The sequence below is a fragment of the Mustela nigripes genome, chromosome 6 (genome assembly GCF_022355385.1).
Source record: "Mustela nigripes isolate SB6536 chromosome 6, MUSNIG.SB6536, whole genome shotgun sequence".
In the NCBI taxonomy this organism is placed as follows: domain Eukaryota; kingdom Metazoa; phylum Chordata; class Mammalia; order Carnivora; family Mustelidae; genus Mustela; species Mustela nigripes.
The window spans coordinates 7,254,190-7,281,326 of NC_081562.1; the positions used below are offsets into that span (position 1 = coordinate 7,254,190).

Consider the following 27,137-nt stretch of genomic DNA (forward strand, 5'->3'; position numbering starts at 1 on the left):
CGTAGGTGAGTATCTTGAAGACCTTGGGAGTAAAAAAAAATCAATACATTAACCTGCATTTAGCCTCCTTGGTTTGCCACTGCAGGATATTCACACAATGGATACTGTGTAGCAGTGAGAACAGGACTTTGTTTACCACAAGGCATCATGGGGAGGGGGGCGTGTGGGTGGCATAGCCAGTAAAGCGACTGGCAGACACTCTTGGTGTCTGCACAGGTCATGAGCTCAGGGTCCGGGGATCGAGCCCCACATCCGGCTCCCTGCTCAGCGGGAAGCCAGCTTCTCCCTCTCCCACTGACCCCTGCTTGTGTTCCCCTCTCTCGCAGTATCTCTCTCTGTCAAATAAATAAAATTCTTAAAAAAATAAAATTATCATGTGATGCTATTATACTAGGGTGGCAAAAGTGCAAGACAGAGGAGAGCAAGCTCTGGTGAGAGTGTGAAGCCATGGCGCTCCTACACGGCTGGCGAAAGTGTAAATTGGTGCAAACCCTCGGACAAACTGTTGGGCACTATCCACTGAAGCTGAAAATAAGCACATCCTATGGCCAACAGTCCCACCCATCCGTCTGTCCCGACAGCGACGGGCTGCGCTGTGTGTTCTCCGAAAGACATGCAACGGGGGTGCCTGGGTGGCTCAGTCAGTTAAATGTCTGCCTTCGGCTCAGACCATGACCCCAGGGCTCTGGGATCGAGCCCCACTTCAGACTCCCTGCCCAGCGGGGCGCCTGCTTCTCCCTCTCCCTCTGCCCCTCCCCCTGCTCGTGCACACTCACTCACTCTCCTGCGCCCGCTCTCTCAAATAAAATCTTTTTAAAAAACAAAAACGTGCAAACATTGTAAGCAGCCCTCCTCATAACAGCCCCAGCCTGGAAACAGCCCAAACGTCCGTCAAGAGTGGAATGGATTCATTGCACCACGTGGTACCAAGAAGGCGGAGGTGAGAGTGGTCCACCGGAGTAGGGAGGAATATTTTAGCACCAGTGTTGTTTAGAATCACCAGCATGTGATGACAATGAAAAGCAAACCAACTGTGTCTCATTGCATTTAAATTCCCTGTCGATCGCACACCCCCTCGTTCCCTGCATCTGGGCAGATGGCTCCCTTGCCTCCCCCGCATGCCACTCTTGTGGAATACTTACGGAAGGGAGTGCTGAAATGCTATCTGAAAATTAAACAAATCTTTTAAATTTTTAAAATACACATCACAGATGAATGCTGAATGGAAAAAAACCAAAGAGTATACACACCGCCATGCCGCTGACACGAAATTGGCCTGTGGCATGGCACTATCTCTGGTCAAAACAAAAAAATCCAAGCAAACTGAATGCAAATCCACCAGAAATATGGATCTGAACAGTCACAGATGTATAAAAGTTTGCTATGGTTTACATAAACTGTTGCATTAAAAAAAAATTTTTTTTTTGGTTTAAGTAGGGTCCTTGCCCAGCGTGGAGTTCAACGTGGGGCTTGAACTCATGACCCTGAGATCATGATCTGAGCTAAGAGTCAGAGGTCCCCCTGTTGCATTTTTTTCGATTTTTTAAAAATTTATTTGACAGGCAGGCAGAGAGAGGGAGGGAAGCCAGCCCCCTGCCAAGAGCCCAATGCGGGGCTTGATCCCAGGACCCTGAGCCACACGGGCGCCCCAGAGTCCACCGTTCTTGAGCACCTATTATGTTCCCGCTGCCTATTGGACCCCCACAGCACCCCCGTGAGCTGGTTACTAATACTGGTTTTTCACAGCGTAGGGAATGAAGGCTCGGTGAGGGGCAGTCCCACCGGACAGCCCACAGCTGGGAGGGAGCCCAGATGTGGGACCCACGGGCTGCCCGGGCACACCCCTCCCTGCCAGCCGGCCCAGCCCTGGCTGTCCCAGCCGGGCTCTCCACGATCCTGAGCCCTGAGCCGGCTCCGGGCAGGAGGCCCTGTAACTCCAGCCGCCTCTCCCACCACTGCCCGCCCCTCCTTCATCTCGGCCTCAGGCTGGGCTGCCCACAATGCCTCCCATTCAGCCCCGTCCCCGCTGCCAGGCCTGCGGGCCCGACAGGGGGGCTCCCGCGGCATCCCGGCTGGACTGGCAGTGCAAGGCGAGGCGGCATGGAGGGGTGAGTCTTTGGGCCCTGGGGGGCATCGGGGGTGTCTAGAGAAACTGAGGGGCTGCAGGCAAGCCCCTGGCCCTCTCTGGGCCTCTGACGGGTCGGGAAACAGGGGCTCTGGGATTTGCTGAGGGAGAGATTCTCCAGGGTGTCCCCGAATTGGTTTCTGAGGAAGGGGGTGAATGGGAGGGGGGCTGCTGCAGCGAGCCGCCGTGGGCGCGTCTTTCGGGGCTTGTCTGAGAGCGCAGCGGGCCTCTGAACCCGGACACTTGTCCCTGAGGGATCTGTTCCCACAGGGCCCCCCTTTCCCAGTCCACCCTGAGCCTCGGGAGGATGCCAGCAGCCCCGGCCTTCAAGGGGCCTGGGACCTCAAGGAGACTGAACACAGATGGTGACAAGCAGAGAGGAAGCTGAGGGTCGGGCCTAGCGCAGGCACCGGCGAGGGCTGCCCAGGGGACGCTGTGCAGGCTGAGAACGGCAGGAGGAGGGGGGGGGGGCTTAGCTGTCACAGGCGGCGAGGAGGAAGCTGTGTCGTGGGAGCCAAGGGCGACCCTGGAGAATCTGGGCACACTCCAGGTGGCATCAAGAGTCAGGACTTGCCACCAAAGGCCGCGGGGAGATGCTGGAAGGTTTTCAGCTGGCGGTGTCAGAAGCCCGTCTGTGTCGTGGAACGTTCCCTTCGGTTGGTGGTGGTGGGCAGTGTGGGGGAGCCAGGAGAGCCCCGGTGGCAGCGGTCACCCCTGAGGCAACAGGCCATGGTTGTGCTTGAGGGGAAGGGCTCCCACTGGCTGATCTGATGGATGCCTAAGTTGGGGGAAGGACGGGGAAGGGGATGGAGCTACGCGAAGCGCAGCCCAAGCCCATCCCCTCAGCTGCCTGCATCCCAGTCCGGGCTGGTGCATGGCATCGGATGGACGAAAGGGGAATAAACCGAGGCCCAAGCCTCCTGCTCACCTGCCAGTGTGGCTAGACCGGCCAGGACGTCCCCTCGAGCCTCTTGGCCCCCACAGTACCTGCCCCCCCGAGACTTGCCTTATACACTCGGGCCCAGCCTGGGTGCCCCTCTGGCCGCAGGCCATCTTCTCACAGTAGGTGCCACTATGCTCCCTGCCACCGCGCCTGGGGCACTGGCTGCTTCTCTCTCTGCCATTGGGAGGTCCGGGAGCCTCACCACAGCCTGGACACACCCTTTGAGCCGTCAGGTCACCCTTACATTCAGCACGGCCTCCCTGAGCCGAGGGGCAGGTAGCCAAAGAGACTCGCCAGGTCACCTATCTGAGCCTCAGTTTCCCCTAGTGTTAAACAAGGCTGACAATAGAAACTTTGCTGCATGGAGCAATGGTAATGACACCTTCGCCGCGGCCAAAGGAGGAAGACATCCAAGGGGCTCTGGAAATAGGAGCTGGGCTTGGTAAGTGGACAGCATGGGACACTTGCCCCTGTGAACGACTGACCCTTCCTCTCTCCCAGGCCCCAGAGCATCTCCCTGCTGCTGCTGCTTCTGCTGCTGCCACTGGGCCCAGCCTGGCACGTAGCTGCCCAGCGCTGCCCACAGATGTGCATTTGCGACAATCCCAGACGGCATGTCGCCTGTCGGCACCAGAACTTCACTGAGGTGCCAAACGCCATCCCTGAGGTTAGCAGGATGACGGGGGCAGGGAGGACAACAGGAGGAGCCTGGGTTGGCACCAGTAGATCTGCCACTGCCTGGCTGGGAGACCTTAGCTTGTCACTTTTCCTCTCGAGCCTCAGTCTTCACATCTGTAAAATGGGAATAACCATCACCACTAGGAAAACAGCCTATTTAAAATTCTATATGATTGGAACAAGTAGGTGACTTATAAATTGGGGCGCTTGGGTGGCTCAGTTAGTTAAGCATCTGCCTTCGGCTCAGGTCATGATCGGAGGGTCCTGGGATTGAGTCCCACATGGGGCTCACTACTCAGCAGGGGGCCGGCTTCTCCCTCTACCCCTCCCCACGCACCTCGTGCTCTCTATCTGACAAATAATCTTTAAAAAAAAAAAAAAAGATAAATATTGAATTAATTACAAACCCTGTGAGAATATTGAATTAATTACAAACCCAGAGAGCACGGGGATATGCGGGACTAAGATCCGGTCTCTGCCCTGTGGAGTCAGGAGCGGGAGGGGAAGAGAAAGCAAATGCGCAGCGCGGGTCGATGTGCGAAGCGCCGGCAGCTCGGAGCCGGGGAGCCGGTGAAGAGAACAAGGACAAGGAGAGGGAAGAGCACCTGCGAGGGCTGCAGTGCTCGCGCCCCTCGGCACCCCCCAACCCCCGCCTCTCCCCGCGCAGCTGACTCAGAGGCTGGACCTCCAAGGCAGCAAGCTGAAGGTGATCCCCGCAGCGGCCTTCCGGGATCTGCCCCACCTGACACATCTGGACCTGCGCCACTGCGGGGTGGAGCTGGTGGCCGAGGGCGCCTTCCGCGGCCTGGGCCGCCTGCTCCTGCTCAACCTGGCCTCCAACCGCCTCAGCTCGCTGCCGCAGGAGGCCCTGGATGGGCTGGGCTCGCTGCAGCGGCTGGAGCTCGAGGGCAACCGGCTGGAGGAGCTGCGGCCGGGGACGTTCGGGGCGCTGGGGGCGCTGGCCACGCTGAACCTGGCCCACAACGCGCTGGTCTACCTGCCGGCCATGGCCTTCCAGGGGCTGACGCGCATGCGCTGGCTGCGGCTGGCCCACAACGCGCTCAGCGTGCTGGCCCCCGAGGCCCTGGCCGGCCTGCCCGCCCTGCGCCGGCTCAGCCTGCACCACAACGAGCTGCAGGCCCTGCCCGGGCCCGCCCTGGCCCAGGCCCGCGCCCTGGCCCGCCTCGAGCTGGGCCACAACCCGTTCACCTACGTGGGCGAGGAGGACGGGCTGGCGCTGCCCGGCCTGCGGGAGCTGATGCTGGACCACGGCGCCCTGCAGGCCCTGGACGCCAGGGCCTTCGCCCGCTGCCCGCGCCTGCGCAGCCTGGACCTCCGCGGGAACCAGCTGGCCGCGCTGCCCCCGCTGCGGGGCCCGGGCCAGCTGCGCCGGCTGCGGCTGCAGGGCAACCCTCTGTGGTGCGGCTGTGAGGCCCGGCCGCTGCTCGAGTGGCTGGCGCGGGCGCGGGTGCGCTCGGACGGCACGTGCCGGGGGCCGCGGCGCCTGGGAGGGGAGGCCCTGGACGCCCTGAGGCCCGCGGACCTGCGCTGCCCCGGGGACAGGGCGGAGGAGGAGGAGGAGGCCGAGTGGCAGGCGGCGGCGCGGCTCCGCGGCCCTCCTGGCAACCCCCAGGAGGCCGACGGGGCCGCCCGGCCCTGCCCGCGCGCCTGCGTGTGCGCCGCCGAGTCCCGGCACAGCGGCTGCGAGAGCCGGGGCCTGTGGGCCGTGCCCCGCGGCTTCCCCAGCGACACGCAGCTCCTGGACCTGAGGCGGAACCACTTCTCGTCGGTGCCGCCCGCGGCCTTCCCGGGCCTGGGCCGGCTCGTGTCGCTGCACCTGCAGCACTGCGGCCTCACCGAGCTGGCGGCGGGCGCCCTGGCGGGGCTGGGCAGCCTGATCTACCTCTACCTGTCGGACAACCAGCTCTCCGGCCTCAGCGCTGCCGCCCTCGAGGGGGCCCCGCGCCTTGGCTACCTGTACCTGGAGCGCAACCGCTTCGGCCAAGTGCCCGGGGCCGCCCTGCGCGCCCTGCCCGGCCTGTTTTCCCTGCACTTGCAGAGCAACGTCGTGGACCGCCTGGAACCCGGGGACCTGACGGGCCTGCCCGCCTTGCGCTGGCTCTACCTGAGCGGCAACCGCATCACCCAAGTGTCCCCTGGGGCGATAGGCCCAGCTCCGGAGCTGGAGAAGCTGCACCTGGACAGGAACCAGCTGCAAGCGGTGCCCACGGGGGCCTTGGAGGGGCTGCCTGCCCTCCTGGAGCTGCAGCTCTCCGGGAACCCGCTCGGAGGCCTGGCAGATGGGGCCTTCCGGCCCGTGGGCGGGTCACTGCAGCACCTTTTCCTGAACGACAGCGGCCTGGAGCAGGTGCGCTGGGGAGTGGCGGGGAGGGGAGGCAGCATGAGGCCCCGGGCCGCATGCAGTCCCTCAGCAAACACTGCTGCCCCCGTAGTCAGGTCTGAGGCTGGCCGGGTGCCCCTGGGATGAGCCAAGGCTGTGCCTGCCCCCAGGGCGCTCTGGTGTGGGGACAGACCAGCTGGATTCCAGGGCCACACCGGGAGGCCGGCCAGAGAAGGTACTGCCACAGCAAGGAGGAAGGGGGTCCGTAGGGTTCTTGAGCACTTTGAAGGCAGGGCTGGAGCCCCAAGGGTTTCTGCCTTAATGAGGGTGTGTTCAGGTATAGAAAGAACCATGAACGTTGGGTGATGCACAAAGGGCAGGCGCTTTGGGATCAGACCAGCCAGGGTTTCCATCCCTGCACTGCCCTTTCTCCCTGGGCCACCTTGGGCTCTCCGCTTCCCTTCTGCTGGGGGAGCATGGGTCAACCTCCCAGGCCTTGGGGTGAGACAGGCCTGGCAGGAGCTCGCACCAACGCTTGGCATCTCCTCGAAGATTTCTCCCAGGGCCTTTCTGGGTCTGGGGCCGCGGCTGAGGAGCCTGCACCTGCAGAAGAACCAGCTGCAGGCCATACCCGCCCTGCCCCATCTCAGCCAGCTGGAGCTCATCGACCTCAGCGGCAACCCCTTCCACTGTGACTGCCAGCTGCTCCCGCTGCACAGGTGGGCACCTCCGCTGCTCCCCCCCACCCCGGGGTGGGCTGGGGACCCACCAGTGGCTCTCAGTCAGGCCCCACTCTCTCCCCAGGGCACCATGGCCATGCAGCCGAGCATCTTCTGGGGTGAGGGTCCTGCCAGAGCCAGTTGCCGGGCCTGAGGGCGCCAGAAGTGCATGGAGGCTCGGGGTGGACTTCTCTGGGCCTGGCTTCCCTCACTCCTCCTCCCAGCCTAGGGGGGTGGGACCTAATAAATATTTGTGGGCCCTTCATTAATTTCATAAGAAAGCAACAGGAATCCTGGAGTCCAGCAGAGCTGGAGACTGACTCCGGGCCCCATAACTTCTCTGTGCCATTCCCTCATCTGTAAAGGAGATGGAAGAACCTGTGTCCACCTCATGGCGGTTCTTCGTGAGGATGACCCTGTGAGCTCGCATATATAGATTGATTTGAACAGTGTCGGGAGCACCCTAAGCTCTCTGGCATTATTATTGCTACTCTTCCCTTTTTACAGACAAGGGATCTGAGGATGGAGGGACTCCCTCTGAGTCCCCTAATTGGTGAGGGTCTGAGCCAGGATTCCCTCCAGAGTCTGTCCTCACCCACCAGGCTCCACTGCCCCCCAGTTCCCGAGGACCTCCTCGCCGCCCCCTCCCCAGGAAGGCTCGGCACATCGGGTTCCCTGAACTCTCCCCTCTCCTCAGGTGGCTCATGGGGCTGAACCTGCGTGTGGGAGCCACCTGTGCTACCCCTCCCAGTGCCCATGGCCAGAGGGTGAAGGCTGCAACTGCTGTCTTTGAAACCTGCCCAGGCTGGGCTGCCAGGAAGGCCAAGTGGATGCCCGCCCCCAGGTCCAGTGCCAGGAGAACCCCCATGAAGGGCTGACAGCCGAGAGCAGACAAGGTTGGCCTGGGGGCAGGTTGGGGGAGGCCTCGGTGGGTGGGTCAGTTTCTGAAGAGCCTGGGGTAGCAGGGATCTGACTTCTCTTGGTCCTAATTCCTGCGGTTCCAGATCTGGACAGTGACTCTGTCGCTTCCATTCTATGATGTCTGTCCCCGCTCCTCACCTCCTCTACCTCTGGCTGGGCCCAGGTGGGTCTGTGAGGAAATGACTACACTGTCCCATCCTGTGGGACAGTGGCCTTTCTGAGAAGCCACAGAATACCTGGAGCCAACATTCTAGAAGCAATGCCACTATTGCCAGATTTGCAGCTCATTGTTGATTCCAGTCCTTCCTGGACTCTGGGGCCTGGCTCAGCCCTGGGACAGGAGGAGCAGGGGTGCCGTCGCTGTGGCTACCGCCTCCTGCTGGCCCCTGCTCTGTGTTGTTCCATCACCCGCCTGACATTTACGTTTACTTGAGCCCTTGGTTGTAGCAAAATTGTGCAGCGCACAGTGGAGGGGAGGATACGGGGACCCTGGCCTGTGGGGACCCCTGCTGTGTGGTGAGGGCACCGGGAGGGTGTCTAGGGGAGAGGCCAGTCCTGAGAGGGAAACGGAGAACAGAAAAGCAGGTCCTGGCAAGACAGAGAGAGGGCTCAGCCTGGCCTGCCTATGGAGTGGCACCCCCAGGACCTGCGTGCCTGGGGACCGGAGGTGGTGTAGTTGCCTCCAGGGGCCGCTGTGACAAAGTACCACAAACTCGGTAGCTTAGGACAACAGACATTTTGGCTCACTGTTCTCAGCAATCTAGATGTCCACAGGGCTGTGCTCCCTCTGAGAGCTGTGGGAGAGAGCCTTCTGAGCCCCTTCCAGCTTCTGGTGGCCCCAGATGGGCCTTGGCTTGTGGCCACACAACTGCAGTCTCTGCCTGACTTCACATGGCATCTCCCCCTGTCCCTTCACATCTTCCTGCAAGATTGGAGTCCAAGTTCCCCCTTTCTAGAAGGACAGGAGTCCAGTTGGATTAGGGCCCAACCCCATGACCTTATTCTAACACGATTACCTCTGTAAAGATCCTATTTCCGAGTAAGGTCTCATTCTCAGGTGTATCTTCTTTGGGGGAGGGGCACACAGCTCATAAGTGTTTCTAGTCAGGTAGACTGGGAGGAAGGAACCTCTAGAAAGACCCCAAGCTGAAGGTGAGCAGTTGTGCCTTAGAGGATGGATCTGGAAGCAGCATTAATGACAATGGCATCAGTCTTTGCGGACACTTTTGTGGCACCAAGTTCCTGTCAGGTGAGGTGCTCCAAATAGCACTGGAGTTAGAGGTTTTTCGTTTTCTTTTTCAAGATTTTATTTGACAGAGAGATCACAAGTAGGCAGAGAGGCAGGTGGGGGGGGGGGCGGGAAGCAGGCCACCTGCTGAGTAGAGAGCCAGGTGCGGGGCTTGATCCTGTGTGACCCTGACCCTGAGATCATGACCTGAGCTGAAGGCAGAGGCTTTAACCCACTGAGCCACCCAGGTGCCTGATTTTTCATTCTTTTTTTTTTTTTTTTTTAAGATTATTTATTTATTTGACAGAGAGAGAGACCACAAGTAGATGGAGAGGCAGGCAGAGAGAGAGAGAGAGGGAAGCAGGCTGCCTGCTGAGCAGAGAGCCCGATGCGGGACTCGATCCCAGGACCCTGAGATCATGACCTGAGCCGAAGGCAGCGGCTTAACCCACTGAGCCACCCAGGTGCCCTGATTTTTCATTCTTTAAAAAGATTTTTATGGGAGACAGTACGAGCAGGGGGAGGGCCAGAGAGCCAGACTCCCTGCTGAGCAGGAAGCCCAACATGGGGCTCCATCCCAAGACCCCCAGATCAAGACTTGAGCCGAAAGCAGCCCCTTACCCAGTGGAGCTACCCAGGCGCCCCCGCTATTTCATTTTTGTGGAAAGTAGCAGTTTCTTCCCAGGAATGCAAAAGAACAGAAAGATGGGGGCCCTGGGGTGCCTGGCTGGCTCAGTCGGTGCAGCCTGCAACTTCTGAGCATGAGACTCTTGATCTAGACTCCAAGCTGGGCATGGAGCCTGCTTCAAAAAAAAAAAAAAAAAAAGACAAGGACCCTGACCTCGAGGATCATACACGGCTCCAAGCCCTGCTCCGGGCCGTTGCTCACCTTGCGCACAGCTACGGCTGGACCACGCATGCATCATGCTTTCGAGGCCCAACCTCTGGCGTGCTGTCTGGCCAGTGGAAGATGCTTCAGCAAGGACACCGAGTGAGGACTTACTGGTGGAAACATGGCAGGCCACCCTGGGTTTAATCCCAGTGCTGTCACTTAACAGTTGTGAATTTAAGTGAACAACTCTGATAAGGCTTTTTCTCCCCCATAAAGTGAAGTCAACATGTGCGTCAGGGTTCCTGTGAAAATCGACTGTGCACGCGTGGGTCCTTGAACCCGGTGTAGGAGGCCATTTCCGATGGCAGTCCCTGTGCTTGCCCCACCCCTCGGACAGTGTCTAGACTGGGGAGCAGTGAAGGAAAGGTGTGCGCATCTGCACTTGGTCTAATCTGCGCCAGGAGCCCCTGTAGGTCATGGAGCAGCGGGCATGTTTCGTCAGGGGCTCTCACAGCCGCCCCCCATCCCCCCATCGCCCCCCACCCATTCCCCCTGCTACTGGACTCCAAGGTCTCTGGTTCTCTCCAAGGGTAAGTGAGGTATAAAGCCGGTCCTGTGCCTGGAGTGAAAACCTCCCAGAAGCCCACGCTTCCGTCTGTGATCAATCAAGTAGATCTCTTGGCTCCAGCAACACAGGTCACGTATTTTCAGGTCCCACACTCATCAGGGCTTGTCCGCTGCAGCACGGGCTCCGCCTCTGGGGAGCTGAGGATCTTCCGCAAGAGAACAGCAGAGATGTAAAGGGTACCCCGGCGTGGTTGCTATGGAGACGGGGTGCTCAAACGAGGACATTTATTCCTTGTGCTTGTGGGTGAACCCACCCTCCGTAATGGATCCCATGAGGGGACAAACGAGAATACACTCAGCTCTCAGGCACAGGCAGGTGTCCCTTCATTCAGCAAGAAGGAACTGAGGGTCACGTCACGTGGCGTACACAGTTTTCCCAGAAACTCCAAGTGGATTGGGACGAGGCACTAGCTTCCACCAGGAGCAGGAGCCTTTGAGAGCTCCAAGGGTTCTCTGCGAGCCCAAATGCACACCCAGGACATCTTTCTCCCCTGGGGTCTGAGGCTACTGACCTGTCACCACGGCAGGTCTGGGGTGTGTGTGAGCGACAGCAGGTAAAAGCAGGGCCCCTGTCCTTGATCTTCACTGTGTTCTAGATCTAGTCACTTTTGGGGGGAATTCAGGCTGCACCTACCGGCCACTTTCTGGCCCTGGTGTCTATACCACGTGGAGCTTTCTAGCACCTTTAGCAAAGGAGTGAGGCTCAAGTTCTCCCTGGAAGAAATGACTGGAAATCAGCTCCCTCAGGCTGGTCACCCCATCTCTGGGTGACATCAAAGAGCCTGGGTCCTGAGCAAATGCATGACCAGCGCCGCCCCCAGCAAGCGTGGGCAGCGGCAGCCTGATGGACCAGCTCAGAGGATGTAGCTGCACACCCCCAGCAACACGGCCGCACCCCCGAGGGATGACAAGGGAACCCACCCGGCAGCAGGTCTCTACTCAAAGACAAGAACTAAAGGTCAGCCTGCCTCCACCTTCCCTTCCAGGAAGACTCACTGAAGAGACAGAAGGAGGAGACAGTTTCCAAGGGGACGAACTGGAAAAATAAAAGCAACTGAAATCTGGCAGACACTAGGGGAGCTTCTAGAATGTAATTTCAGAAAGGAGAATGGACAGGAAGGGATAGAGGGCCAGGAAGCAGGTGCTATTGTCCTCTTCTGGCTCCCTTAGGGCCACCTGAGCCAGCCCTGTGACTCGGGCAGCGCTGCATCTGGCCCTGGGGAACAGCGAGAAGGGGGCTTGGAGCGGTTAAGCGCAAAGCTGGCTGGTCTCCCTTCCAGCTGGGGCCTCCTCACAGCACGGCTGCTTGCCTTCCAGGCCGGCTGCCCCCTCTGCCACCGGGCCTCCCCATGTGGCATGGGGCCCCAAGCCCAGAGCAGACCCCACCTCTAGGCCACTGTTCTGTTTAGGAGATCAGGGGCAGTCCTCTTGCCAACAGAGAAAACAGGTTAAGGTCACCTCACAAGTCACCAGAACCTGCCTCCTAGTCATTGGTGCTTAGCTGCCTGCGCGGGGTTCCCTGGCCTCCCCCGGGTAGGGCAGAAGCAGAGCGCCAAGCCCAGAGGGGAGAGGCTGCTCTCAGGCACCCACACCGCTCGCCACCAGCCTCCCCTCCAGGGCGCGGCTCCAGGCCTGCATTACGGGACTTGTGGGACACACGTGTACACGCTTCACAGACTCGTCTTCCAGTGTGACTGGGGCAGCCCTCTGCCCGCTGGCAGCTGAGGGGTATGTGGGTGTGCGGCGAGGTTACTGCAGGGCGGAGGGCGTGAGTCCTTGGGGCCGGCCGTCGGAGCTCCTGGCAGAACTCAGGCAGAAAGGCTCTGTCTGCAGACTAAAGCAGCAGGGGAAGGGCGGCGGCCCCCAGGAGCCCGGGGCTGGTGGTGGGGAGGCTCAGTCGTCCGTCTCCTGTTTGATGCTCTCGATGGGGACAGGCAGCGCCGGACTCGGGGCTTTGTTGGGCGCGGCCGTGTCTAGATGCTCCTCCTTCACGCGCACGGCGATGACTGAAGAGGAGGGGTGGGGGGGGCGGGAGGACAGGGTGAGCAGGTGGGAAGCTCCGGGAAAGGCAGGGGGCCCTCGGGACGTGGCGAGGAGGTGGGAACGGCACCTTCCCCCTGTGGGGCAGGCGGCGGAGACGGAGAGGGCCCGGCTGGAGACGTGCGGGTGCGTTCAGAGGCGGGGGTGGGCGTTTGGGAAGCTCTCCTGGCCCCGGGGTCCGAGAAGGACTGCTTGGCGCCCGGAGAAGCCCCTTCACACTGGACTCTCCTCTTCTGTGCCCAGGTGGGGAAGGAGAGGGGCCGCCTCTGAGCGCCCGAGCAGGCCGGCCCTGGCTCGACCCCGCCCGGGAGGCTCTTACTCTCTTCTGGAGCAGGATCTGACCCGATCTTCTCTGCGGCCTGCAGGTCACCCTCCAGCAGGGGCTTCTTGGAACCCTGTCTGAGAGGCCGGGTCTTGGTCGGTGGTATTCTTTTCCCTTTGAATAAAAACAGAACGACACTCAGCACGGGCTGTATCCGTGGGGGTCATCCATGGGGGAGCAGAGGCGAAGGGGCCGAGGGGCAGGTGCCCCAGTCTCAGAGAGCGTCTCTCCGGGAGGGGTTAGTTCCAGCCACGCCCCCCCCGCCCCCCATCCCTGGTGCCTGCTGAGCTTCCCTCCCCTCTTCCCCTGCACGGTGACTCTCCCAGCCCCACCACTGCGGACGTGACCAGCTCCATACCCTCACGTCACCCTGATCCTGCCCAGGGACCCCATGCCTTCCTCCTTGTCCTGTTTCCAGAAACCTCTCCTCTCCGTGGTGCCCCTTCACGGAGAGCTGCTCACTGCCACAGGCCGGCAGCTCGGAAGGACGGCTTTACCTCCCCTCCCTACCCACCCCATGGCCATCCCGTCCAGCTGAGCCTGCACAGGGCTCCGGATCTGAGTGGGCGCCGCCTAGGGAAATGACACCGCAGCTCCTGCTCCTGAGGGTCCCAGGGGAAGAACGACAGGCTTGAGGAGAAACGGCCAGCCTCCCAGACATCTGACTTTCAGACAGCAGTTGTGTCCGCCTGGGGGCGGACGGGGCCGCGCTGACTTCTGACCACAGGCAGCAGGGATGGGGACCCCTCCCCCTCTTCTCTCTTACAAATACCATCTCTTGCCTTTTCTCCCCGGGACCCTGACCGTTCCCAGAGACCGAAGCCTCCCTATTTGTACTTGGGTCCCTTAAGACACAGGCCGACAGGAGTCAGAGGGCAAGGGAGAGGAGACGGAGGGACCACGAAGAGCGCTACCTACCTGGTGACCACCCCCTGCTCCCAGAGCCAAAGGCCCAACTGATCCCAAGTCCCACACCAGCCCGGCCGCTTCGGAGAATCACTTACTTTTCTTCCCAAACTGTTTCTTTTTCTTCTTTGTGGCCTCTTTGGCCTTCAGAGGTGTGGTTGGCTCTGTTGTTGAAAGACGAGGGGAAGAGGTTAGAGGAGAGCTGAAGAGGGCATGGTACGGACACGCCCCAAGACGCCTTGCCCACACCTCACTAGCCGCCCTTACACACGGGGCACCCCAAGAAGGAAAGCCAGAGTTGGGCAATGAGAATGGGGGAGGGACTGGAGAGCAGCTGTCCCTTTTTCCCACCCTTGTCCCCCGGGCTGCTCCGAGGGGCCTGGGTGGTTTACCTGGGTGCACCAGGGCACGAGCATATGACAGAGTGGGCAAGGTCAAGGGAGGCGCTCCGCAGGCCAGAGGGAGCGGGAGACAGACACGTCAGGAGCGGGAGGTGGGGACACAAGGGCCACTCTTTCACTAGAAGCGGTCCAGGAGACTTCTTGGTCTCATGCCAAAGAATGAGGCAGGCCCGGCACAGAGGGAGTGGTTGGCAGGAAGGAAAAAGAGAAGGAAAGTCAAGAGTCCCCCGGGGCCGCGAGAGCCCAGACCTGCGGCCACAGGTGGCTGGAGCTGGTAGCCGGTGAGCTCACACCAGCCGACGGGGTAGATGTCCGGGGACTCACAGTCCACCCACTGGTCGTACTCGCTGTCCCAGCCGTCGAAGTGGATGCTGAGGAGCCTGTGCACCACCCGCTTCACCGTGGCCACACAGATGAGCCGGGGCTCCATCAGGTCCACGGCCTCCAGCTTCATGCCCACCTTGAAGCCATGGTTGGGGCAGTCCTGGGGATGGGGGGGGGGAGACGCGGTGACCACGACAGCCAGCTCCCTGTGAGTACACGGGAGGAGTGGGGCCTGGAGTGCCTGTGGGGAAGGGTCCCTTGCCAGTGATCCCACTGTTCCCAGCACCAGCCCCTGCAGGGAAGGGAGCCGGCTGGACAGTCTGGCGGAATGCCTATGGCAGAGTTTGGGACTTCTCCCCTGAAGTGGCTGATCCCCGTGGTCCAGACTGAAGGAAGAAGGGGGGTGGAGTCAGCCCCGCTGACAGTGGGCAGGGCTGCCCCAGGCCCTGTGCCTCCCAGCGCTCCTCACCATGTTAAAGAGTCTCGATGGAGCTGCTTTCGACTTGGTCTTCTCTAAGTAGGTGTCCCAGCTGAAAGTGTGTGCCTCGTAGCCTGATGGGGCAGAAAATGTAGATGTGGAGGGAAAGCAGAGGCGGCGGGAGGGAGTCCAGGAAAGGCGCACAAGCCAAACGGGATAGCTGCTTCAGGACCCAGTCTAGAGTCTCCCTCCTCCCCAGCCTGGTACCCGCTACAGAAGACCATGGTCCTGTCGTACAGGTTGTTCACTGCCCAAAGGAACAAGTGGGAGCTCCGCTCACCCAGATACCCATCAGCCATGGAGCCAAGTCAGCCCAGTTGAACGGCTAGGGGTGTGGGCTTGGACAGGGATCTGGGCCCGTGGGCACACACTGCCCTTTCCAACTGTGAGGACAGTCTTTACCTTTCGGGGGTGTGAGCTCAATGTCATTCTTTTGGCAGAAGGTGGCTGGGAAGATGGCGTGGGAGGAGGCATGGTAACAGAACCAATCTGAGCCATCTGTGGAGGGCCCCCCATCCACGCAGATCATCAGGTAGCCGTCGAGGAGAACCTAGTGAGGGGAAGGGCAGGCAGACACCATGGTATCACGAATGGCACCCCCCATCCCAGGGTAAGGAGGCTACGGGGGACACGAGGCGGATGGAGCCAACCAGAGTTAAGAGCTCAGCCTTCCCTGAGCTTCTGCTTTCGCCGGAACCCCTAGTTGTGAGGTTCTCTACCTTCCTCATAAGACAGCAAATGCTGTTCCCACAGGGACTACAGCTGTTTTTTTCCAGTATGTTTAGTGGTGAGTACACGGGCCCAGCCTGAAGACTGGCTAGATGCGCAAACCAGCATGTCCTGGAGGGCTTAGGCAGAGTCATTCGCTGCTTAGGCCACAGTCGCAAGGGAGGCGGCGGCGTGCAGCATGGTCAGCAGCTACGGCTCCTGGCGGGGCTGCCACCTGAAGACAGTGTGTGGCGGTGGGAAGGCCCCCCAGGGAGATAACAGGGAAGCTGATCCTGAGCAAGGAGCAGGTAAGACCCCTACTCACATAAGCACAGCACTCCCCGAGCAGCCAGAGCGGGGAAGAGGGGCTGGACACCGAGTGCAGGGCTCTGCGCTGCCCTACTGGCTCCCAAAAGCCACGCTAGAGGCTGCGGGGCCGGTCCGGGCTTACCTTACAGATGGTTGCCACGCAGATGTTGCCCAGATTCAGGGGGTCAATAGCTTCCAGTTTCATTCCCTCCTCAAACCAACCACCTTCCGTGTAGACAGCTCGAACCTTAAAGGAATGGGGCAGCTGGGGAATCTGGGCGGCCCAGATGGAGGGTGGGGGGAGCTGGCCTCATCTGGTCGTCTGGGAAGGAAACAGGGAGGGAGAGGAACACCCCGGGGGCGTGAGGCTTGGCGCACACCATGACCGAGATGAGAAGTGCCCGAGGGCTGTGCCTCACCTTCTTGAACAGGTAAGGAACAGCGTCACAGTAGATCTTCCGGAAGGTGGGATGGTGGGCCATGTCACTGCGCCTCTCTTTGGGGAGATGGTAAGGGGAGCAAGGGAGAGAAGGGAGTTGCAGGGCCACCTCCCTGCCCTCCCCAGAACCGTGGCGCTGCCCTGCATAGGCTCTAATCTGTATCTGGGCACCCTGCGCCCTTCCACCCAGACCAGAAGACAGAACCTGTCAGGGGCTCTCTGTAGGGGCTACTGAACCCTTAAGATCCAGACGCTTCCCACGCCATATAGGCTCCAGGTTCGAAGTGATTTAAAATCCTCACAAACTGAGTGACCTTGGTCAAATCATGCACACTCTCTGGACATCGGTACTAACACGCGCATGCTGGAGACGGTCACCCCCACCACACAGGGGCTGTGGGATGCAGAGATGCTCCTGCCCCAGCCCTGACAGCGGACCTGACAGCTTGATGCCGTGGCCGACTCGCCGCGACCAGCCCACTGGGTGGATCAGGGGGCTCCACATGTGGCACCAGAAGTCGTCATCACTGTCGCCATCTTCATAGAGGAGCCGAAGGCGACCCCCGATTACTGTGTCCACCACGGCCATGCGGGTCCGGGACACCTGGGACTTGTCCACCACCTCCAGCCGCATGCCTTGCCGGAAGGGGTACTTCATGCTCTCCACCATCTGCAACATCAGAGCACAAGCCTGCTGGGGTCCTGGGGCTCTCCCTGCCACCTCCCGTGCCAGCCCTTACTCACCCATCCCTAAGCCAGGAAGCTGGCAGGTGAGCCTTCGGGTCCTCCCAGGTTCGACACTGGCCCCCGATTCCATGATATGGAGGGACAGCACAAGGCTTCCAAGGTGGGCACCAAAATGCCAGTCAGTCAGTAAGATGGGAGGTATAAAACCCACTTCAGACCAAGGAAACAGGTGCCTCAGAGGGCTCAAGTGACTTGCCCACACCCACCCAGCTTCACCAGTGCCAGAGCTGGACTGTGAAACTGGTGCCAGAGTCCAGCCTTGCGCACGCTCTGCGCTCATGGCCAGACAGCAGCGACCCCTGGGGACTCTACGTCTCATGACAGCTGTGAACCCGCTGGGCTACAGCTCTAAACGGCTACTGCACTCTGACCCAGGGGCAGGGACCAAGATGCCCACAAGCTGTTCTGGAGAGCCCTGATGACAGGCCACGGATGAGGGGGTAGGAGGGTAGAGAGGCTTTCAGGTCACTGTCACCTCAGTGCTTCCTGCCTGGGGTAGGAAAATGCGAACAGCGAGCTCTGTAGGGCTTTTCCAGCCCTGGGAAAACCAGCCCCAGCAAAACCAGCCCCAGCCTAGGCAAGATGAGGACTAAGCTGTGCTTTTTTTTTTTTAACTTTTTTATAAAAAGAGTTATTTATTTGTCAGAATGTGCATACAAGCAGGGGGAGCAGCAGGCAGAGGGAGAAGCAGGCTCCCTGCCCAGCAAGGAGCCTGATGTGGGACTCGATCCCAGGACCCTGGGACCATGACCTGAGCCGAAGGTGGACACTTAAACCACTCAACTGAGCCTCCCAGGTGTCCCTAAGCTGTGCTATTTCAAAGTCCACCAGGAGGGGGAGCATCTCCAAGGTCACAAATCAGCCAACAGGCAAAGCTCAGAGTCCTAAACCACAGACCGGTCAGACATCAGCTCAAGGCCAGGAATATAAGCCCAAACCAACTGCCCGATTGGCCCATTTGAGAGAGAGACACAGGGTGAAGTCTGGGCCGGGGTTCCTCTGGGCTACCTTCCCCGCCTAGACTTTCCCTAAATGTTCCTTTCCTTGCCGCCCACCCAGGGCAGCCCACAGCCCAACACCACTTTCGTGGCTTCTTTGTTTAGTCACACCCGGAAGCTGAGCTCCGCAGGGGTGGAGGTCAGGCTTGGGAGGACCCTCTTCTACAGGCCCAGCTCCAAGCACAGAACCAGGCACACAGCGCTCAATCAACATTTTTTTCTCACCTGACCAACACACAGTACACACCGGACCTTGGTGGTACTAAACATTTACACTGGGTGTACTAAACATTTCACTCCGCACTTATCACATTGTCGGCATCAAAGAAACTAGACTGGCTTTGGACGAGAGCTTCCTTTACAACGCTCCCCACCTTTTACCCTCTGCCCCCGCCCCCTCCTCAGAGGCCCTGCTTTTGTACCCACTGTAGGACTGCGTAAGTGACAGTGAGTCACCGTGTGCTTGCTGACTGGCTCACATGGAACCAGAATCTAGCTTTTTTTTTTTTTTTTTTTTAATATTTTATTTCTTTGACAAAGAGAGAGCAAAAGTAGGGAGAGCGGCAGGCAGAGGGAGAGGGAGAAGCAGGCTCTCCGCTGACCAGGGAGTCTGGTGTGGGGCTTGATCCCAGGACTCTGGGATCATGACCTGAGCTGAAGGCAGCTGCTTAACTGACTTGAGCCACCCAGACACCCCTCTTTTTTTTTTTTTTTTTAAAGATTTTATTTATTTGACAGGCAGAGATTACAAGTAGACAGAGGCAGGCAGAGAGAGAGGAGGAAGCAGGTTCCCCGCTGAGCAGAGAGACCGATTCGGGGCTCGATCCCAGAACCCTGGGATCATGACCTGAGCCGAAGGCAGAGGCTTTAACCCACTGAGCCACCCAGGCGCCCCTCCTCTTTTTTTTTCTTAAGTAGGCTCCATGCCTAGCATGGAGCCCAATGTGGGGCTTGAGTTCACAACCCTGAGATCAAGGCCTGAGCTGGGCTCTAGAGCCAGATGCTTAACTGACTGAGTCCCCCAAATGCCCCAGAATCAAGCTCATTTTATTTAAAGTGGAGGAGAGGCCAGCTTGGTAACACCGGTGGCCGTACCAACCCACAGTCACCTGCCTCATCTTCAGACAAGCGCCAGCTGGAGAAGAGTGAGTGCTCAGTTCCTAACTGATCTCCGATCTTAGTGCTTGGTTCAGAGTGCTGAATCTGCCCACTGGGCAAGGCATTATGGGTACAATTATAGTTTTGTTGGAAATCATAGTTTCAGTTGTACATTATAGTTTTGTTGGAAAGAGAGCGTGGGGCCTCCTGGTGGTTCAGTCAGTTTAGCATCTGCTTTCAGCTGTCACAATCCCAGGATTCTGGGATCAGACCCCACATTGCGCTCCTGCTCAGCAGGGAGCCTCCTTCTCCCTCTCCCACTCCCACTGCTTGTGTTCCTTCTCTTGCTGTGTCTCTGTCAAATAAATAAATAAAATCTTTAAAAATAAAACAATAAAACATGGAAAGCCACAGAGAGGACTCGGAGGCACACCCCTGGTTCAGAACCCCGGCTATTTTGTGACTGCTCTGCTGGACTCCGTTTCCTCTGCCAGACTGCGGAGTCCTGAATACAGGCTCTGTATCCCCACAGTTCTTTGTATACAAGTACTTAACCAAATCCATGGAAGGAATGTTCCTGAAAAATGCTGTGAGCAAAGGTGAGGCTCTGGAGGAGGAAGCAGGAGACAAAGCAATGTAATCAACAAGGCTGGGGCAGAGTCTGGGGCAACAAGGCTGGAGCAGAGGCTGACCCTAGGCTGGGGAGGCAGAGAGCAACTGACATCCTTCCTGGAGAAACGTGAAGCTGCTGAAGACAGGCAAGCAAGGGCGTCTTTGAGAAAAAACTTCGTGAGTAGCAGGGACAGAGGAAATGAAGGGTGCAGGAAGGAGATCAGGGAGGAGACCCAAAGGGCTCGCTGCCAGACCTTGATATGGAAATCCACGGGAAGCGTCCTGGAGCCCACCAAGCGCTTCATGAGGTACCCCTTCCAGTCGGTGAACTTGGCATGGATGGCTGTGGAGACAGCAGAATCCTGGTTACACAGACGGACACCGCTCCCACCCACAGGGGGCGCCAGAGCCACCTAGTTAGGCCTTGTCTGGCCAAGGGGGGGGGGCTACAGGAAGCAGGCTGGCAAGCAGGTTCTGCTCTGGTCTAACCTCAGACAAAGGGTTCCCCTCCCACCAAGGGCTCTGCAGAAACCGTGACAGGGAATGTTCTCATCAACTCACTCCGTGGGGGCACCAGGATCTTGCTGTTGATGGCACACCAGCCAATGGGGTGGACGTCCACTGTCCCAAGGTTGCACCAGAAGTCGTGGCTGGCGTCATTTTCAAAGCCTTCATACCGGAGCAGTACCCGGTACCCTAGAGGAGGAGGAGGGCACCCATGAGGGACGGAGGGAGGAATGGGAAAGGTGCAGTCTCACGCCTTCCCTCTTCTCAAGCCCAAACCCGACTCCTATTCTAAGAACTCCTTCCGGGCAAGAGGGGGTCCCTGTTGTCCACAACAGTCACAGTCAAAATAAACCCATGCCCCGTACTCGGAAAGTAGTATGGCATAGCAGGAAGAATGAATCTTCTGCAGCCTGATCGTTCCTGGAAAAAAACCTTAAAAAGGGGAATTTACAAACTTGCCATGCTTTGTGGCCTCTCTGAAGCCAGGAAGAGTAGAAACCCAAGAAGGGATTGGCAGAACTCTAGTAGGTGGGCCTTTTTGTTTGTTTCATGAAGCCAATTTCTGCCTGCAACAATCCCCACCCATGTGGAGATGTCACTCTCCAAACCCAGACCCTGCCATGGCAGGAGGAGTCCCCACCTGCGGCCTGGATGACGGAGGCGATCCAGTACACCCGGCTGGGGAGCACCGCGTCGCTGTTGAGCACCTCCACTTTCATCCCCTTCATCACATCCTCCCACTGGTCATAGAGTGGGACCTGTGTGGGCACAAGAGCATTCGGGGGTCGGGGGGGCCGGTGAGCTGCCCAAGCGGACAGGGGAGCGACTGGCCTCATGAGCCATCCCGTCCTTCTCTGCACCTCGGTGCAGGTCACTCGCTGCATGTGGCACGCCAGGTATGGGGCTAGGGATGGAGGCATAAGACGAGAGGAGAGTCCCAGAGAGCGGAGGGAGGACTCTGGGGGTGGGTAGCAGGGGACGGGGCAGGAGGGCGGGGGCCACAGCCAGACATCCCGATTGAGTCGCCCCGAGTGCTGCTCTTAGTGGACCAGCTCACTCTGTCATCCCGGGCACCTCACACCTGTGCCAGTTTTGCGCCAGTGACGACACTGGCCTAACACCACCTAGTGCTCGCCACACGCGGGATTGTCCTGGGCACAAATACCACCTCTTTCGATCGCCACTCAAGCCTACGCAGTAGTCTCTAAGCTATCACCATGCTGGCACTCACGCACTACTTCTGGTACATTCTTTTTCCACCTCTCCAACCTGTCTTCTCTTGGGACGCACCAGCACACCCTTCCTGCTGGCCTTCCCCGTTATCTAACCCTCACTGGGCACCAACAGGACCTTGACTCTCCTTTGGAGAAATTCAGCCGTTTTTCCCTTCTCACCCTGGCTTGAGCTTATCAGGCTAACCACCCCACATCTCTGGCCACAGAAGGGGTCTCCCACAGAACCTAGAGAGGGCTAGGTCACCAGGCACACAAGGCCCTGCTTGGCAGAGCCTCCGGAATCAGGTCCGCTGAACGCAAGGACGATGTAACTCCCTGTGGTGAAAACTCAGGGTAAAAAAGAGTGCCGCACTGGCAAAGGGGGGTGCCTTCAACAGCAATGCGGAGAGGTCAGGAGAAGTCAAACTTCCCAACCTTCCACTGTCCACAGCGCTCCCCAGAGTTCAGCAGCGACTCGGATGGGACTCTGGCCAGAGGACTCCAAGAGTAAAGGGGCCTCCTCCTCCACTTCCTGGCTTGAAAGACCAGACGTGAGCGCTCTAGGTGGCAGCATCTCTGCCCGTCCTTCCAGTCCAGGCCCAGCCCCCTGGGGCCTCACTCTTCTATGCTGCTTTGGGCAGAAGGGGGGGTCCAGAAGGATCCCCACCTGCCTCCTGGGGGCCAGGGGGCCCAGGGCAGCTCAGAACAAGCTTTCAGTGGGAAAACAGGGAACAATGGGGAAGACAAAAAAAAAGAAAAAGAAAAAGGACTTCTAGCACAAAGTTCCTCAGAGGGAAGCGCGCTGCCAGAAAGCCTCCATGAGGATTTGTGGGACGCCGCCGGGAAAAAGCGGACAGAAATTTAAACCAGAGCAAGAGGCAAAGCTGGACTGCGCTCACCCAGACCTCACCACTGTTCTCTCCCTGGTGCCAATGCCCAGCCTGGAATGCTTAGGAGGCTGGTAGGGGTGAGAGGGGCGGCAAGTGCCCGAGTTCCCAGCTCTCCCTCCCCTAATCTCCAGGGCACTCACATGCTTAAAACAGCTGACGGGAGCAGCTTTGTAACTGTGATCCTTCAGGAACTTCCCCCAGTCGAAACCCAGGACAAGCGCTGCAGAGAATGAGAAAGAGTTTGAAGTCAGCAGCCCTGCTAGGAACCTGGCCCCCATAAGCTTATAGAAACAGGTCCTTCCCCACCGGGGCAGCCCCATACCTGCCCCACCAGGGGCCATCAGAACAGGGCTGGACCTTATCCAAAGGGTGACAGACTCTCAGGAGTAAACATTCGAGGGAAATGTCTGATCTTTCTTCCCCGGAAAAGAGAAGGAAATCCAAAGACCTTTGGGCTTAAATTCCTTAGACCTTCCCCAATCTTTCATTGGCCACAGTTTATCTGAATGGGTGGGCGGGGCGCACACCTCCGCCCCTCCAGCCTGCCCGTTGAGCTCAGCTGCAGTAAGAAACTCAGACCACCTAGAACAGAGCTGCTTAATGCTCATATGCTCAGAACACGCTGTATACACTCCAAGAGAAAGGTTCCTTTCCTTATCCCACAACCCCTCGCCAAACCAGAAAGGGGTCTCCACTGCCCAAGGGAAACATAAGTCAAAGGGCCAAAAGCAATACAAGAGAAAAGAAGCTAATTCTGGGTTTCTGAATTACCAAGAGCAGGGGTCCTGGCACTTGGGAGTGACTAAAGGGATTTCCTGGGGTAATTTCCATACCATTTACCGATGGGGCAATCCACGCGGGGCTTGGGCCAGGGCACTGCTGGCTGCCCCATCTTTCCCGTTCCTGGCTCCCAGGCAGAGCCACCCCACAACGGGCACCCCACCCCCGCTGACCCCCAGCAGCTTCCTGAGCACCAGTGCCCTGCCGTCTTACCGTCTTGCCCTGTCGGTGTCCCGTCTGCTAGCTGTCCTGTCCCTTGTGAGTGGAGGAAGGCTCCGATTTTGGCGGACCAGGCTGCCTTGTGCAGGACTTTGGCTTTCTTGGTCGGCGGTTTTCCCTGGAGGGAGGAGGACATGTGTGCGGCCCAAAAGCAGAGAACAGGGCTACTGCCTCGGTTCAAACCCTGGTTCAAACCCTGGTGTGGTTCAAACCCTGGTTCAAACCCTGGTGTTCGTCCAGGGACTCCTCTTTAGTTTTTTCATTTGTAAATCAAGTGGATAACAATAACAATATCAGCTCAGAGGGGCGTGGCCAGGATGAGCGGTCCTGCTTAACACCAACACTCAGTAAGCGCTTAGCTCTTGTTCTTTCGACAAGGGAGGACCCAGTCAGAGGAGCTACAGGACAGGGAGGGACACTCCTTCTAGCTTTTCAGCCTCTGCTTCCTCTCCAGGAATTTTCCCTCCTGCCTTCAACTCTCGGCCATCTCCTTCCTCTGAGGCTCCTACAGACTTATTGCAGAGAGTGGGCTTCAGAGAGGTCTATGAACTGAGTCAGGAGGCAGCCTTTTGTACACATACAGGAATGTTCTGGAACAGGTCCATGGCTTTCATCAGGTGCTCCAATGGGGGCACCCCCATAGGTAAAAGGCCACTAGTCTGGTCTATAATTTGTTAAGCCCTGCTCAGAAAGGCCCAGAGAATTTTAATATCTATTTTATAGGGAGGGGGCAGAGAGTGAAAGTGGGGGAGGGGACAGAGGGGGAGGGAGAATCTTTTTTTTTTTTTTGAGAGAGAGAGAGAAAATCTTAAGTAGACTCTATCCTCAGTACAGAGCCTGACACGGGCTCCATTCCACAACCCATGACCTGATCGGATCATGACCTGAGCAGAAATCAAGAGTCAGATGCTTAACTCACTGAGCCACCCAGGCGCCCCCCACCCCCAGATAATTTAAAAAGATCAGTGAAGTAAAAATGTGAGTTTAAATCCCACACTGACTGGGATCAAATCCTGGCCCTTCAATTTCATTTATATACCTCTGTGTAAGTTACTGAAAATGTTTCAGCCTTAAAAATAGGAATTTAAGGGACACCTGGCTGGCTCAGTCAGTAGAGCAAGCAACTCTTGATCTTGGGGTTGTAAGTTCAAGCCGCATGTTTGGTGTAGAAATTACTTTAAAAAAAAATCTTAAATAGGAATTTTTTTTTTAAGATTTTTTTTTTTTTTGTAATTTATTTGGCAGAGAGAGAGAGAGGGATGACAAGTAGGCAGAGAGGCAGGCAGAGAGACAGAGGGGAAAGCAGGCTCCCTGCTTCCGAGCAGGGACTTCCGATACGGAACTTGATCCCAGGACCCTGAGATCATGACCTGATCTGAAGGCAGAGGCTTAACCCACTGAGCCACCCAGGCGTCCCTTAAATAGGAATTTTTAAAAAATCATTTTTAAGAGATTATTGGTTGGATTTAGTCCAAACGCTCAGCAAGTACTCCCAAATTGTAGCTATTAACAATACTATTATTAGCTCACTGAGGAGACAGATTTTTCCACGCCCTGACTAAAATCCACGCAATGAGGGAAACAACAAACAATTATCTCACAAAAGTGAGAGATAAATTATATGAATTACTAAGCAGAAGACCTGGCACACAGTGTGACTTCCAAATGTCAGAGCAGTGGGTCTCAAGCTCAGCTACGTATTAGTCACCCAGCGAGACCGGTCTATGTCCAGGGGTGCCTGGGTGGCTCAGTGGGTTTAACCTATGTCTTCGGCTCAGGTCATGGTCTCAGGGTCCTGCGATCGAGCCCCGCATGGGGCTCTCGCTCATCGGGGAGTCTGCTTCCCCCTCTCTGCCCGCTTGGGATCTCTCTTTTTCTGTCAAATAAATAAAATCTTAAAAAAAAAATTTAAAGTCCCTGTGTCCAGGAGGCACCTGGCGGGCTCAGTCAATGGAGTGTATGCCTCTTATGACTATTTATCTGAGAAAGAGTGAGCACGAGTAGAGTGGGGACAGGGGAGAGGCAGACAGCCTGCTGAGTAGGGAGCCTGCCCAGGACTGAGTCCCAGGACCCCGGGATCATGACCTGAGCTCAAGGCAGACGCTCAACTGACTGGGCCACCCAGATGCCCCAAGCATCAGTATTTTAAACACCCTTCAGGCGATCCAAATGTGCAGGAAAGTTAGAGAACCAGTGTTGTGGACAGTGGCCATAGTTACCGGGAAACCACAAAGTCAGGCACCTGCGATAACAGCCCAGTTCCAGCTCTGCTGCTCTTCCAACAGAACTACCTTAGGTAAGTCATTCTTCCTCTCTGAAACTCAGCACACTTCTCAGCTACTGTGTGGGTGACGAACACCTCTCTTTAAGAATCCTTCCATTTATAGGGGTGCTTGGGTGGCTCAGTCCATTGGGTGACCAACTCTTGATTCTGGCTCAAGTTATGATCTCAGGGTCGTGAGACTGAGCCCTGAATTGGGCTCTGCACTGGGTGTGGAGCCTCAAGATTCCTCTCTCCCTCTCCCTCCGCAGTCCCCGCTCAACCCCCCACCACTCACTACTGCGGTCTCTCAACAATAACAACAACAACAACAACAACAACAAAAACAACAAAAAGACTTTCTAGGTAGCCGCCTATGAACAAGGCATCGACTTCCTAAACTCAACTGTGGTTGGTGAAATATATGCCTGTCTCCTAGCTTCCCTTCAGAGCATTCATGAAAGCTAGGAAGCAAGGACCAAGGGCATCGGCCTCCCCCAAGGCTCTTGTTTAAACGTACTAAACACATCGCACTCCGCCGGGAGTGAAGATGGGAGATGAGGGCCGCTCTAGAAATCTGCGATTCAACAAGCTCCATAAATGGATTCCTCTGCCTTCTAGATTGCAGAGCATAACAAATAGCAGGAAACGTACAACCTCAGACAGCCACAAGCAAGCTCCTCCCAAGCCCTCTTGGCCCCTTGCCATCAGTCAGCTGGGGGCTCCTGTCTCGGCTCCCAGGACCCCAGGAAGGGTCTTCCAAGTGACGGTCTCTCACCTGTAATCTGGCCAAGATACTGGCTTTCTTGGAGTTGGAGGAGTAGCTCCTGGAACAGGAAACGCTGCAGAATCTCTTAGTCTTGGAGAAGAAGGCCTCCCTTGTACCCACGATACCACACATCTCACAGACAGCTGGGAAGAGAACTTAGGACGTGACCCACCTAATACGATCACCCCAAATCAAACAAAATAACGGGCCCTTCAAAATCTGGAACAGTGCAATAACCAGGTGAGTCCCAGCCCCCCAGTCTGGCTGATAGGACTGGAACAGGAGCAGGAGGTGTGTGTCCGCCTGAATCTGTTTTGTCTAAGATCAGCTGCCTGGCATCGCCCAGCGATATGTCAACAGCGGAGCTAAGGAAAATCCACAGGGCCACAGTGAGTGTTGGAAAGTCCGTAAAGAGGAAAATGAGAAGAAAAAAAGTGCCTCCTTCACCTAACTTCTGTGGCTTTTCTTCTCATCTATAAAGAGACTGAACTAGATCAGTGTTTCCATCCTGACATCATATTAGAATCACCTGAGGAGCTTAAAAATTACCCAAGCCTGAGATTCTAATTAACTGGTCTGTGATGGGATATAGGCATCTGTAATCTTTAAAAGTTCCCCAGATGGGGCACCTGGGTGGCTCAGTTGGTTAAGCGCCTGCCTTCGACTCAGGTCATGATCCTGGAGTCCTGGGATCGAGTCCTG

General features: G+C 57.6%; 2 protein-coding genes across 3 annotated transcripts in view; one reads left to right on the top strand and one right to left on the bottom strand.

The window, feature by feature from the left end:
* Window positions 1-1,792: 1,792 nt before the first annotated feature.
* CHADL (chondroadherin like) lies at window positions 1,793-12,784 on the top strand. Of its 2 annotated transcripts, none has more exons than XM_059401930.1 (6): window positions 1,793-2,108; window positions 3,570-3,735; window positions 4,414-6,114; window positions 6,640-6,806; window positions 7,504-7,702; window positions 12,698-12,784. In XM_059401930.1, the coding sequence occupies exons 1-5, from the start codon at window positions 1,813-1,815 to the stop codon at window positions 7,682-7,684; spliced, it is 2,511 nt and encodes an 836-aa protein (XP_059257913.1). In that variant the 5' UTR covers window positions 1,793-1,812; the 3' UTR covers window positions 7,685-7,702; window positions 12,698-12,784. The 2 variants fall into 2 exon arrangements, with proteins under 2 accessions (XP_059257913.1, XP_059257912.1); XM_059401929.1 differs by lacking the exon at window positions 12,698-12,784 and adding an exon at window positions 7,811-8,732.
* Window positions 10,623-27,137, bottom strand: part of L3MBTL2 (L3MBTL histone methyl-lysine binding protein 2) — a 19,954-nt gene continuing 3,439 nt past the window's right edge. Inside the window, exons 3-17 of the mRNA XM_059401932.1 lie at window positions 26,445-26,578; window positions 23,401-23,524; window positions 22,548-22,627; window positions 20,944-21,061; window positions 20,358-20,492; window positions 20,051-20,139; window positions 16,780-17,011; window positions 16,322-16,398; window positions 16,045-16,149; window positions 15,288-15,435; window positions 14,877-14,959; window positions 14,333-14,567; window positions 13,781-13,846; window positions 12,774-12,890; window positions 10,623-12,420 (exon numbers count right to left, since the gene is read on the bottom strand). Coding sequence (XP_059257915.1) covers window positions 12,308-12,420; window positions 12,774-12,890; window positions 13,781-13,846; window positions 14,333-14,567; window positions 14,877-14,959; window positions 15,288-15,435; window positions 16,045-16,149; window positions 16,322-16,398; window positions 16,780-17,011; window positions 20,051-20,139; window positions 20,358-20,492; window positions 20,944-21,061; window positions 22,548-22,627; window positions 23,401-23,524; window positions 26,445-26,578 — 1,856 coding nt within the window. The 3' untranslated portion in view covers window positions 10,623-12,307. The remainder of the gene's footprint in view (window positions 12,421-12,773; window positions 12,891-13,780; window positions 13,847-14,332; window positions 14,568-14,876; window positions 14,960-15,287; window positions 15,436-16,044; window positions 16,150-16,321; window positions 16,399-16,779; window positions 17,012-20,050; window positions 20,140-20,357; window positions 20,493-20,943; window positions 21,062-22,547; window positions 22,628-23,400; window positions 23,525-26,444; window positions 26,579-27,137) is intronic.